This window comes from Somniosus microcephalus, chromosome 16, assembly GCF_052327205.1.
Source record: "Somniosus microcephalus isolate GS21.2 chromosome 16, FLI_Smic_1.0, whole genome shotgun sequence".
NCBI lineage: Eukaryota > Metazoa > Chordata > Chondrichthyes > Squaliformes > Somniosidae > Somniosus > Somniosus microcephalus.
The window spans coordinates 54,984,346-54,997,361 of NC_141002.1; the positions used below are offsets into that span (position 1 = coordinate 54,984,346).

A 13,016-nucleotide genomic window follows, 5' to 3' on the forward strand; every position below is an offset into this window, starting at 1 on the left:
GAGATGATTGACCTCCCACAACCATCTTTCTTTGTGCTAGGTATGACTCCAGCCTGTGGAGAGCTTTCTCCCTGATCCCCATTGACTTCAATTTTACTAGAGCTCTTTGGTGCCACACTCTGTCAAAATGCTCACATTAATAACATCCTGTAAATGGCATTTCATCATGCTCCTGAATTTTTTAAGCTCCTGTTTTGCTTTTTTTTTACTATATTCAGGAAATTATTTGCTGAGCACCATTTTTGAAAGTTTTATAAATGTTAAGCTGGGCAATACCAATTTCCTATTAATTTTGTATCACACTTGGTCCAGGTATAAGGGCTGAAAATCCATTTAAAGGAAAAAATGAAAGAATAGCTGTTTTTCTCTGAATCTAACCACACACTAACAACATTGTATTATCAGAAATTGTATATTTCAAAGTTGCATATTACTGCAATTTTGTTGGGTTGATAATTTTGAAACCTTTGGGTCCTTATTGATAAATTCAGTATTTTTATATTGTCAAACTTGTATTAGCATTAGGAATACAAAAATAAAACTTGCTGAAAAATTAATTTGAAAACAAAGCTGGCAAGTAGCAATCCTTTTAGTGTAGGCCAGTTGAACAACTATGGTAAGTAAATTGTCAAACTACATGAATTGAAATGCTGTTCCGCAACCCCTTGTTCATCTTGGGTGTATCATTTCTTGATTTATGCTGTGTGTATTAAGATAAATATTTCCTTTTCTCATTCTAAAAATGGGAAATTATCTGTGTTCTGTGCTTTGTGGTTTATTCCTGCTTTGAACTATAGTATTTTTATTTATTGTAGGTTCTGATCTCCCTAGTGTTGTTACAACAACTACTAACCCGTTGCAGCCAGCAGCCATTAAAAGCACTAGTGGAGCTTGGAGTGAAGTACATTGAGGAGACTGATGCTGATTATATCATCCAGCAAGGAGGATGGGTAGGTTTGTCAACTAATCCCAACTTGAAAATTTGTTTTTTGTCTTGCCAAATGAGGACTATCCAGGTACCAAAAGTTGCAAAGTATTCCTTTTGACAGCACCAAAGCCAAATTGAGCTCCAGATCTGGCAAAGTAAAGTTTGCTGTACTATATACCGATCTTGCAAGTTTAGCCCTCAATACACCAATGTGAATTATTCCTCCTCTCACACCTGGCATCTTGTGGCTTTAGAGAAATGATTGACTTGAATGTGAAATTGTGGTTTTCACTCTGCATAGTGATCCAGACTATTTTATTTAATATAGGGCCTTTGCAATTATTAGAGGAAGGAGCCTTTCTTTTATTCAGTCTGGTATGGATTCAGACCCAAGTGACAAGTGAAAGAATATGGTTGCTGTGGCACTTGAATCCCTTTTTAGTTTTTTACGAAAAGCAACTTGCAAACAATATCAAGATTAACACACAAGTTTTTACAATTGTTTTAGAAGAAAAAGTGTAGTCAGGGGTAGGCCCTTTCTAAGCAGGGTAAAGTAGGGTAATATTGCAAATGAAAATAAGGAAATGGCAGACTTATTGAATACTTACTTTGTGTCAGTCTTCACAGGAAGAGGACAATATACCTGACACTTCAGGGAAATTAATAATGAGCGAAAGACTGGAACTCACTAAAAACATAAGCAAGAAAACAGTATTAGAAAAAATAATGGCATGAAAGACTGACAAATCCCAGGACCTGATGGTTTCCATCTCAGGGTTTTAAAGACAGTAGGTGAGGAAATTGCAGATGCTTTAGCTGTAATCTTCCAAAGTGCTCTCAATTTAGGAAATGTCCCTTTTTTAATTGGAAAAATTGCAAATGTAACTCCATTATTTACGAAAGGTGAGAAAAACCAGGAAATTAGGAAATTATAGATCTGTTCGTCTAACATCTGTTGTAGTGAAGTTATTGGAATCTGTAATTAAGCACTGAGTGACTGAGAACTTGGAGAAATTTGAGCTGATTAGAGAGAGCCAACATGGATTTGTAAAGTGTTGGTCATGTCTAATAAACCTAATTGAATTTTTAAGGAAGTGACTAAAGTAATAGACAGAGGAATGTCTATGGATGTAGTTATATGGACTTCCAGAAGGCATTTGATAAAGTTCCACATAAGAGACTGTTGGCTAAAATTAAAGCACCTCGTCTAGATCAATATATATTGTGAATAGCAGCACAGACGTTGAACTGTTCTAAAGCTTTTGCAGTGAGTCTGTTTAAAAGCCCAACTGCTATCACCGCCTATTTGTTTCAAAAAGCCACTCTCAATTTATCCTCTTCATAATAGGACTTTTAAATGCAATAAATGTTAAGTGTTCTATTATCTAGACAAGCTATTAATATTATCCCTATTGTTTAGTCAGTCGGGGGGAAACATCTTGTGTTCAGCATATTAACCAATCTTTGTCTAGGTTTTAAAAAAAAAAAACTTGTAGGAGTTTTTGTTGAAAAAGACATTAAAATTAAACCCTTATTTTCAAATCCTTTGTGTAAAAATGATCAAAATCCTGGATATGACCATCCTAAAAAAACTAAAATATTTTCTTCCAAGCATAGGAACAGGAGATCAGCCCCCTCAAGCCTGTGTCACCTGCCATTCAATGAGATCATGGCCGATCTGTATCTTAACTCCATCCACCTGCTTTGGCTCCATATCCTTTTATAACCTTGGCTAGAAAAACAATCTATTGATCTCAGAATTACAAATTATTAATTGAGCTAGCATCAACTGCTTTTTGTGGGAGGAAGTTCTACATTTCCATCACCCTTTGCGTGTAGAAGTGTTTCCTAGCCCCTCTCCTGAATGGCCTGGCTCTGATTTTAAGGTTATGTCCCCTTGTTCTAGACTCCCCCACCAGTGAAAAAAGTTTTCCTTTATCTACCCTATCAATTCCTTTCAAAAATCTTAAACATCTCAAATCGAATCACCCTTAATCTTCTATATTCCCAGAAATAAAAGACTAGTTTATATAATCTCTCCTCATAATCTAACCCTTGGAGACCTGGTAACATTCTGGTGAATCTGTGCTGCACTCCTTCCAAGGCCAATAATATCCTTTCTAAGGTGTGGTGCCCAGAACTGTACACAGTACTCCAGATGTGGTCTACCCAGGGCTTTGTATAGCTGTAGCAAAACTTCTTCCCCTTTTATATTCTAACCCTCTAATTATAAAGGATAACATTTCATTAGATCTTTTTGATTGTTTTTTGTACCCGACTACATTTTAATGATCTGAAAACAGACCCTTAAATCTCTTTGCATTTTCACTGTTCCTAGGTTTTCGCCATTTAAATAATACTTGGATCTATCCTTTTTTGTTTCAAAATGGATGCCATATCACTTGCCTGCGCTGAAATCCATCTACCATGGTTTCGCCCACTCACTTAATCTATCAACGTCTCTTGAAATTTTATGCTGCCAACTACACTACTTACTATACCACCAATCTTTGTGTTATCGGCAAACTTGGCTCTCTATTGTGTTATCCAAGTCATTAATAAATATAGTGAATAGTTGAGGCCCCAGCACAGAGCCTTGCGGGACACCACTAGTCACTTCCTTCCAATGAGTACATACCCATTATCCCTATTCTCTGCCTTCTACTGCCTAACCATCAATATTTTGCCTTAAGAACATAAGAAATAGCAGCAGGAGTAGGCCATACGGCCCCTCGGGCCTGCTCCGCCATTCAATAGGATCATGGCTGATCTGAATCTAGACTCACGTCCACTTCCCTGCCATCTCCCCGTAACCCCTAATTCCCTTATCTGCTAGGAAAATGTCTATCTCCATTTTAAATTTATTTAATGTTGCAGCTTCCACAGGTCTCTGGGGTAGCAAATTCCATAGATTTACTACCCTCTGAGTGAAGAAGTTTCTCCTCATCTCAGTTTTGAAAGGGCAGCCCCTTATTCTAAGATTATGCCCCCTAGTTCTAATCTCGCCCATCAGTGGAAACATCCTCACCGCATCCACCCGATCAAGCCCCCTCACAATCTTATATGTTTCGATAAGATCGCCTCTCATTCTTCTGAACTCCAATGAGTAGAGTCCCAACCTACTCAACCTTTCCTCATACTTCAACCCCCTCATCTCCGGAATCAACCGAGTGAACCTTCTCTGAACCGCCTCGAGAGCAAGTATATCTTTTCTTAAATATGGAAACCAAAACTGCATGCAGTATTCCAGGTGTGGCCTCACCAATACCCTGTATAACTGCAGCAAGACTTCCCTGTTTTTATACTCCATCCCCCTTGCAATAAAAGCCAAGATTCCATTGGCCTTCCTGATCACCTGCTGCACCTGCATACTAACTTTTTGTGTTTCATGCACCAGGACCCCCAGATCCCTTTGTAATGTAGCACTTTGCAGTTTCTCTCCATTTAGATAATAACTTGCTCTTTGATTTTTTTCTGCCAAAGTGCATAACCTCACACTTTCCAACATTATATTGCATCTGCCAAATCTCTGCCCACTCACTTAGCCTGTCTGTCCTTTTGCAGGTTTTTTATGTCCTCCTCACTCACTGCTTTCCCTCCCATCTTTGTATCATCGGCAAACTTGGATATGTTGCACTCGGTCCCTTCCTCCAAATCGTTAATATAGATTGTAAAGAGTTGGGGTCCCAGCACTGACCCCTGCGGAACACCACTAGTTACTGATTGCCAGCCCGAGAACGAACCATTTATCCCAACTCTTTGTTTTCTGTTAGATAGCCAATCTTTCACCCATGCCAGTATATTACCCCCAATCCCGTGATTTCTTACCTTGATCAGTAATCTTTTGTGTGGAACTTTGTCAAATGCCTTTTGGAAGTCCAAATACACTACATCCACTGGTTCCCCTTTATCCACCCTGTATGTTGCATCCTAAAAGTCCTATTATGAAGAGGATAAATTGAGAGCGGCTTTTTGAAACAAATAGGCGGTGATAGCAGTTGGGCTTTTAAACAGACTCACTGCAAAAGTTTTAGAACAGTTCAACGTCTGTGCTGCTATTCACAATATATATTGATCTAGACGAGGGAACTAGATGTAATACCTCCAAGTTTGCAGACGACACAAAGCTGGGTGGGTGTGTGTGCTGTGAGGAGGATGCCAAGAAACTCCAGTATGATTTGGACAGGTTGGGTGATTGGGCAGAAGCAATATAACGTGGATAAATGCGAGGTTATCCACTTTGGTGTCAAAAACAGGAAGACAGATTATTATCTGAATGGCAATAGATTGGGAGAAGGGGAAGTGCGACGAGACCTGGGTATCCTTGTGCACCAGTCGCTGAAGGTAAGCATACAGGTGCAGCAGGTGGTTAAGAAGGCAAATGGTATGTTGGCCTTCATAGCGAGAGGGTTCGAGAACATAGAAACATAGAAGATAGGAGCAGGAGTAGGCCATTCGGCCCCTCGAGCCTGCTCCACCATTCAATACGATCATGGCTGATCATCCGAATTCAGTACCCTGTACCTGCTTTCTCCCCATATCCCTTGATCCCTTTAGCCTTAAGAAATATATCCAACTCCCTTTTGAATATATTTAATGAATTGGCCTCTACTGCCTTTTGTGGTAGAGAATTCCACAGGTTCACCACTCTCTGGGTGAAGAAATTCCTCCTCATCTCTGTCCTAAATGGCTTACCCCTTATCCTTAGACTGTGACCCCTGGTTCTGGACTCACCGACCATCGGGAACATGCTTCCTGCATCTAGTCTGTCTAGTCCTGTTAGATGCAGGAAGGATGTTCCCGATGGCCAGGGAGTCCAGAACCAGGGGTCACAGTCTAAGGATAAGGGGTAAGCCATTTAGGACAGAGATGAGGAGGAATTTCTTCACCCAGAGAGTGGTGAACCTGTGGAATTCTCTACCACAAAAGGCAGTAGAGGCCAATTCATTAAATATATTCAAGACGGAGTTAGATATGTTTCTTAAGGCTAAAGGGATATGGGGAGAAAGCAGGGACAGGGTACTGAATTTGAATGATCAGCCATGATCTCATTGAATGGTGGAGCAGGCTCGAGGGGCCGAATGGCCTACTCCTGCTCCTATCTTCTATGTATCTATGTGCCGTTACAAGACCTTTTTTGTTTAAGTGAAGTAAGACGACCCACTAATGTGGGGAAGCCTGGGGCGTCCTAAATTTAGTGTCTTTTTGCAGAGATGAGTTGTACTGATAGATTGAACTAGTTGAATCTGATCATAACTTTCTCTGTATGTTCAGTCCAGTCACGAGGGATATTATTTCTACAGCCCTGGGTTAGGCTATCGTATAAGTAAATATAGAACAGTGCGAGTCAACTTCCATCAAACAAAGATGCTCAGACTGCTTACAAGAGTGACTGACTCGACTGAGCCTAAGTTGGTATCTACAGCAGACCCGAAATATGTAATCATAATCTTCTACTGAACTTGGTAGCAGCAAGAGATTTGTAGGTGAACTCTTGAGTGTTTTCTTTCTTCTAACCTGCAGTGTACCATAGATGAATTTGCTCATCTAGGCATATAATTGCTATCTATCTACCAAAAAGCCCCCTCCTGTTTTCACCTGTAAAAGTGTGTCAACGGTTTACCTGGCCTTATGAGGTGCAACAATGCAGTCATCCCTGTGTTCTGGCTTTTGTTAAAGAAGTTGTGTTATTATAAGCCAAACACCATTTTATGGAAGGTGGTAGCCACAAGGAAGGAGTAAGATCAGTAATGTTTTGGGTTTCTGGAGGAATAAAGTTGAGGAAGAGAGATTAGGTCAAAATAATAAATTAAAGTTTAAGATGGCTAATGTAAAAGGGAGAAAAAAAGAACAGCAGGGATGTGTGTTTAAAATGTTATTTTCAGTTAAATTTGTAGTCTATGATTAATATACTGGTATTGGAGTAGTTTTATTGCTGTAACTAAATTTCATCATTGCAATGCATGAGCTTGAAATTTACAAAACCATCCTGCCCAGAGAGATGGACATTTTCCTGGGCATTTCTGGTCTATGGGTTACAATTGTGTGATCCTTTCCAGAGACGATTAAAACAGCCATACATGCAAGAGCCAAAAGACCAGTGCTGACTGTACAGGAAATAAATTGGGACTATTTTCAAAATCGCAATTGTGTTGTACCTGCTTTGTCTATGCAATGTGTGTTTGATCATTTTAACCATAGTTCCACGGTTTAAAAATGAAAGTTGACTCACCATAGATGAAAACCATAATTGCTACTTTATCTTGCAGTTTGGAAGGACTAGCTTAAATTACCAGGAAAAAAAAATCAGACTCTTGCTCCCTTTTTTATTAGTTTGTTGTCTGGATGTGGGAGTTGCTGGCAAGGCCACATTTATATCATCCATCCCTGGTTGCCTTGAGAAGGTGGCGATGGACCTTCCCGCTGCAGTCCTTGTGGTGATGGTGCTGCCACAATGGTAGGGAATTCTGGGCTAGTGACCCAGCAATGATGAATTAATGATAATACATGTCCATCAGGACGGTGTGTGACTTGGGGAACTTGCAGATGTTGGTGACCCACAACATTGCTGTTCTTGTTCTTTGTGGTGGAGGTTTCAGTGGTAGGAGGTGCTGCCAATGTAACCTTGGTGAGTTGCTGCAGTGAAACTTGTAGGGGGAGAAATTCAGTTGGTTGCGCCACCCGTTAGCGCCTTAAGAGGGCGATAAGTGGGGCGCGAGCCAGCTAGCGCCCGGGCGCGGCGATACCTGCACCTCTCATGAAATTGAGCGGACATTTAGCGGCGGCGCTAAACCGCAACGCCCGCTCAGCTGCGCACGCAGATCCTGACGTCATTTCAGAGTGCAACGCCCTTGGGGCGCCCCAGACCGGAAATTCAGTGGCTTCCCCCTCCTTGCCGCCTGCCGCTCCCAACGACCGGTTGACTGGAACGGTTCCCAGTCGCTGTGGGGCTGGGGGGGTGCTATTTAAAGGGGGCTCTTCCTGGCTTCTTTGTGGTAGCCATTTTTGGACCACTCCTTCAGAGAGAGAGAGAGAGAGAGAGAGAGAGAGAGATTTGCAGAGAGACAAAGGGAGAGAGATTTCTGCATTGAGTCAGCACTCGCTGAGGTACTTTTGGCTTCTGACCAGAACTTTGTAGTTGCTTTGCTTTTTCACCGGCATAACTTTGAGTGGCCACATACTATGGGGGCTGCAATGGATGGGAACGTCCGGCTTCTCCATTACATTGAGAGGGCACAGAGACACAGAGAGAGAGTGCCAATCATGGCCAGACGGAGGAGGGCCTACAGGCGTCGGCACACGAGACCTTACGCACCCAGGGTTTTCCGCCAACAGTTCTCATACATCAGCAAGGCGGTGGTCACTGAGCTCTGCCACCTGCTTCAGCCAGATCTGCAGCCTCAACTGAGGAACAGGACGTCTCTGTCGGTGGCAGTGAAGGTAACAGTGGCTCTCAACTTCTATGCCACCAGCTCCTTTCAATCCACTACTGGGGACATTGCCAATATCTCCCAGTTCGCAGTGCATTGCTGCATCCGTCAAGTCACGAATGCCCTCTTTAAAAGGAGACGACAGCACATCTCCTTCCCCATGACCCCGGACAAGCAGCAAGAGCGTGCAATGGGCTTTGCAAGAATAGCGGGCTTCCCCATGGTCCAGGGCGCCATTGACTGCACGCATGTGGCTTTGCGGGCGCCGCAAGAGAATGCTGAGGATTTCCGCAACCGAAAGGGCTTCCATTCGTTGAACGTCCAGTTGGTCTGTGACCACAGACAGCTGATAGTCGCTGTCAATGCCTGCTTTCCAGGCAGCAGTCACGACGCCTTCATCCTGCGCCAGACTTCTGTGGCAGACTTTTTCGAGGCCCCGGCTCACCCAGGAGGCTGGCTTCTCGGGGACAAGGGCTATCCTCTGTGCACCTGGCTGATGACCCCGCTCCGTTCGCCCAGCACCCCTGCTGAAGAACGATACAATGAGAGCCATCAAGCTACCAGGAACATCGTTGAGCACACAATCGGCGTGCTCAAGCAACGGTTCCGCTGTCTGGACCATTCTGGAGGAGCCCTTCAGTACTCACCTGAGCGAGTCTCCCACTTCGTCGTTGTGTGCTGCATGCTGCATAACCTGGCAATCCTCAGGACTCCGCCAATGCCACCAGACATTGGAGCACCAGCAGAGGAGGAGGAGGAGCAGCACCAAGATGGGAGGGAGGCACAAAGTGCAAGGGCCGTCCGTCAGCGGCTTATAGCAAGTCGCTTCTAGGCCCCCTCTGAGGGAATGGCTTCTGCCATTCAAAGAACATGAATGGAACCGTGCTGCAACCCCTAAGCCGGTCAAGGCAACAATTAGTTCAAAGAGCAAACATGCACATTCTGAATAAAGACACTTCTTTATTTAACAAACTGTGTGCCCTTCCCGCATGACAAAGTAATAGAGAGAAACCCCCCAAAAAAGTCAGTCACATAACTGGCTCTCACAACCTGGAGACAATGACCAAAACAGTAACAAAAATATGACCACGATCCTCGGCCTTCAATAAAACAATTAACAACATTTTGCCACACCTACTTTTTGCCCTTCAAGGGTGATCTGCTTCGCTTGCGAGATTCGCCCCTTCCCACCCTGCAGCTCCTCCGCAATGGGACCCCAGTGGCTGCAGCAAGGCTGGGGGAAGGCTGCTGAGTGTCAGAAACTGAGACTGCAGATGCCCTTGAGGGACGGCCTGGACCAGCTCTGGGCCTGGAGGGCCCGGCTGCTGACTGCTCCAACTCTGCCTGGGCGGCACCAGTCTGTCCTACAGGTGGTGGCAGCGGCAGTGGAGAAGTGACAGTGCTGGCAGCAGGAATGCTGTCGTCGTGAGAGAGGACAGCAACTCCCTGTTCGGCCGACACACTGGCACTCCCACGGGGCAGCACTGCAGCACGCGGAGCAATCTGCTGAAGCACAGATTGCTGGCCTGCTGTGGCGCGGTGAGGGCCCCGGCGAATCCTGCTCGATCCAGCGAGGGTGGCAGCAGTCAGTGCTCGTGTGGCCTCAACCTGCGTCTGCATGAGACCAGCCACTGACTGCATTGCAGCACTAAGCAATTGCGTGGCAGCTGCCTTTGCTGCGCCGACGTCCTGGATAATCCTTGCCTGTGCTGCGCCGACGTCCTGGATAATCCTTGCCTGTGCTGCGCCGAAGTCCTGGACACTCCTTGCCAGTGACTCAATGGAATCTGGCATCCTTGCCATTGCAGCCATGAGCTCAGTGTGCCTGTGCTCCGCCTGGGCGCTCATTTCAGCGAGGAGCCGCACCTCTTCTGTGCTCACTGTAGCAGGGCTGGAGGCCAGACTCTCCCTCCGGGGAGAAGTGCCGCCGAGCTTCCCTACCCCCCTCGCGTTGCTGCAGCCCGCTGGGCCCCGGAGCTTCACCCTTCTCAGACCATTTCCCCCCTGCTCCCCTCCAGGGAAGACGTGTCCCCATTATGGCCATGGGCTGCCTCGGCTGAGGGTGGCACTGATGGTCCGACTTCCTCCTCTTTGTCGCCTTCAGAATCACTCGCAGTGGCAGCTTGAGGGCCCGCCTCCTCACCTGGCGAATCAGCATCTGAAAGCCGGGAGGTACAAGAGTGGCTTTAGCATGAGGACAGGGTGGCAGTGAGGGAGGCATGAGTGCTGCAATGTACTGATTTGGCTCGAAAGTGGCAAAGGATGCTGGTGTGAGGAACAAGTGGAAGGAGAGAAGTCAAAAAGGTGATGACCTTACCATTGCTGTCCATAACGGGGTCGGCATCTCCAGTGGCGACGGGACCAATCATCCAGCCTGCCATAATCCGTTGGACTCGCTGCTCCAGATCGGTCAGGGCTTGAAGGTGAGGCCGGCCTCCCCCGGTCCGTTGCTGCTGCCTCCTGTTATGCGCCAGCTTGCCCTGCAAGAGAGAGGACGGGCACTGAGTACAGTGTGCAGCCCTGATCGTGGCTGCAATGCCTCCCATGGTCGAATAGCCCTTACAGTGTGTAAAGTGCTGTGTGCGTGTGAGTTTCCTGAAAGGGCCATAGGTGTTGGATGAGGGCTGGGCATTGGGGCTTTCAGGACCCTTTGGCCATAAAGTGAGGTCGACCTGCAGGGATGAAGAGGATTCCGAAAAGGGCACTCGCCCTGACGGCCCGAGTGAGGTCGTTGAACTTCTTCCTGTATTGCACAGGGGTCCTAGGCACCATGCTGCTGGAGGTCACTCTGTGAGCCACCTCCCTCCAAGCTTTTCGATAGTCGCTGGGCAGCGGCCTCCTGCCACTGTCCAAGTACAGGAGAGATCGCCTGCATTCCACTGCACCAACCAGAACCTCCAAGGCCCCCTCGCTGAACCACTGTGCTCGCTCCCTGGCCCCCTCCATGGTCCTTGGCAACAGGTCTGTCCAGATCGAGATTCAGGGCTCCGATGTGCAGGGTGTGGCTGCAATTCAAGATCGACCCTCCCCTTTAAGAGCTGACCGGCGCCAGCGTGTCTGTGCAATCGCTAACTGGCCGCACCTGCGCTGCGCCCGCCCTCGGAGGTAGCGCTTCGCTCCTCCGGCTTAGCGCCTTAAGACAGTCGTGTAGCGCCTGTTTTAGCGCTCCAAGCACCTCCTGGGACGAAGGGGGCCAATTTACCAGTAGGTGGCGATAATTTGCGCCGGGCGCAAAATTTCGCACCCGGCCGATACTTACGCCCCAAACGGGGCGATACCGAATTTCTCCCCCGTAGTGTTTTGCCGCAGCTTGCTGGTGATAGGGGTGGCTATCGAGTCCAATGGCAGGGATAGTAACCCAAGTGAACTGCTCTATCGTTGATGGTGTTGAGCTTCAAGTGTTGGATTCATCCAGGCGAGATGAGTGTGATGGAATACACAAGAGACTTGAGAGTTGTAGATGGTAGAGAGGCTTTGAAGAGTCCGGAGGTGAGCCACTCATCGCAGCGTACCCGGCCTGCTCTTGTAGCCACTACTGTTGCTGATCTAATCAGCTTCTGGTCAGTGGTAATCTCCAAGAAGTTGATGGTGGGGAACTCTGCGATGATGGTGCTGCTGAAGGTCATGGAGAGATGACTGGTCTTTCTCTTGCTCAATATGACACCCCTATGGTGTGAATGTTGCCTTTCACCTGTCCGCCCAAGTCTGGATGTTAGCGAGGTTCTGCTGTATCCAGGCATGGGCTGCTTCATTATTAGAGTTGTGAATGGAGCTGAACACTGGGGAATCATTAGCAAGCAGCCCCACTCCTAACTTTACAGTGGAGGGAAGCTCTTGGATGAAACAGTTGAAGATGGTTGAGCTGAGGACGCTACAATGATGGACTCTCCTCGCTCCCGCCCTCCAAATATTGAGGGCTCAGTACCAGTGGCGACACTGACTTGGGAGCAGCTGTTCCTACTGTAATACCAAGGATATGGTTTTTCATTTTGTGAAGATTTGACTTTTTGAGAGCAGTTGTGTGAGAATGACTCCTGCAGTGTTAATGAACTATGATTTGAAATCCTGGCCTTAGCTTCTGCAAAGCTCACTTCTCATCTAATCATCCACTATATTCCAGCAAAGGTGATTTGAGTGCAGCTCTGTGACCATGGGTTTGTAGCAGCTTCTCAAACTCTTCATATTTTAAGTGCTGGAGGAAGACAGAAGCATAGAAAAACAGGAGCAGGAGTCGGCCATTCGGCCCTTCGAGCCTGCTCCGCCATTCAATATGATCATGGCTGATCCTCTCTCTCAATACCATATTCCCGCTCTCTCCCCATACCCCTTGATGCCTTTTGTGTCTAGAAATCTATCTATCTCCTTCTTAAATATATTCAGTGACTTGGCCTCCACAGCCTTCTGTGGTAGAGAATTCCACAGGTTCACCGCCCTTGGAGTGAAGCAATTTCTCCTCATCTCAGTCCTAAATGTCTTACCCTGTATCCTGAGACTGTGACCCCTCGTTCTAGACCCCCCAGCCAGAGGAACATCCTCCCTGCATCCAGTCTGTCTAGCCCTGTCAGAATTTTATACATTTCAATGAGATCCCCTCTCATTCTTCTGAACTCTAGTGAATACAGGCCTAGTTGACCCAATCTCTCCTCATTTGACATTCC

The 13,016-nt window shown here is 46.3% G+C and overlaps 1 protein-coding gene across 3 annotated transcripts in view; it reads left to right on the top strand.

The window, feature by feature from the left end:
• The window catches only part of bcl2l13 (BCL2 like 13), a 42,876-nt gene that overhangs the window by 17,707 nt on the left and 12,153 nt on the right, over positions 1 to 13,016 (top strand). For all 3 annotated transcript variants that reach the window (XM_086009047.1, XM_086009048.1, XM_086009050.1), the window contains exon 6: positions 816 to 950. In XM_086009047.1, coding sequence (XP_085865173.1) covers positions 816 to 950 — 135 coding nt within the window. The remainder of the gene's footprint in view (positions 1 to 815; positions 951 to 13,016) is intronic.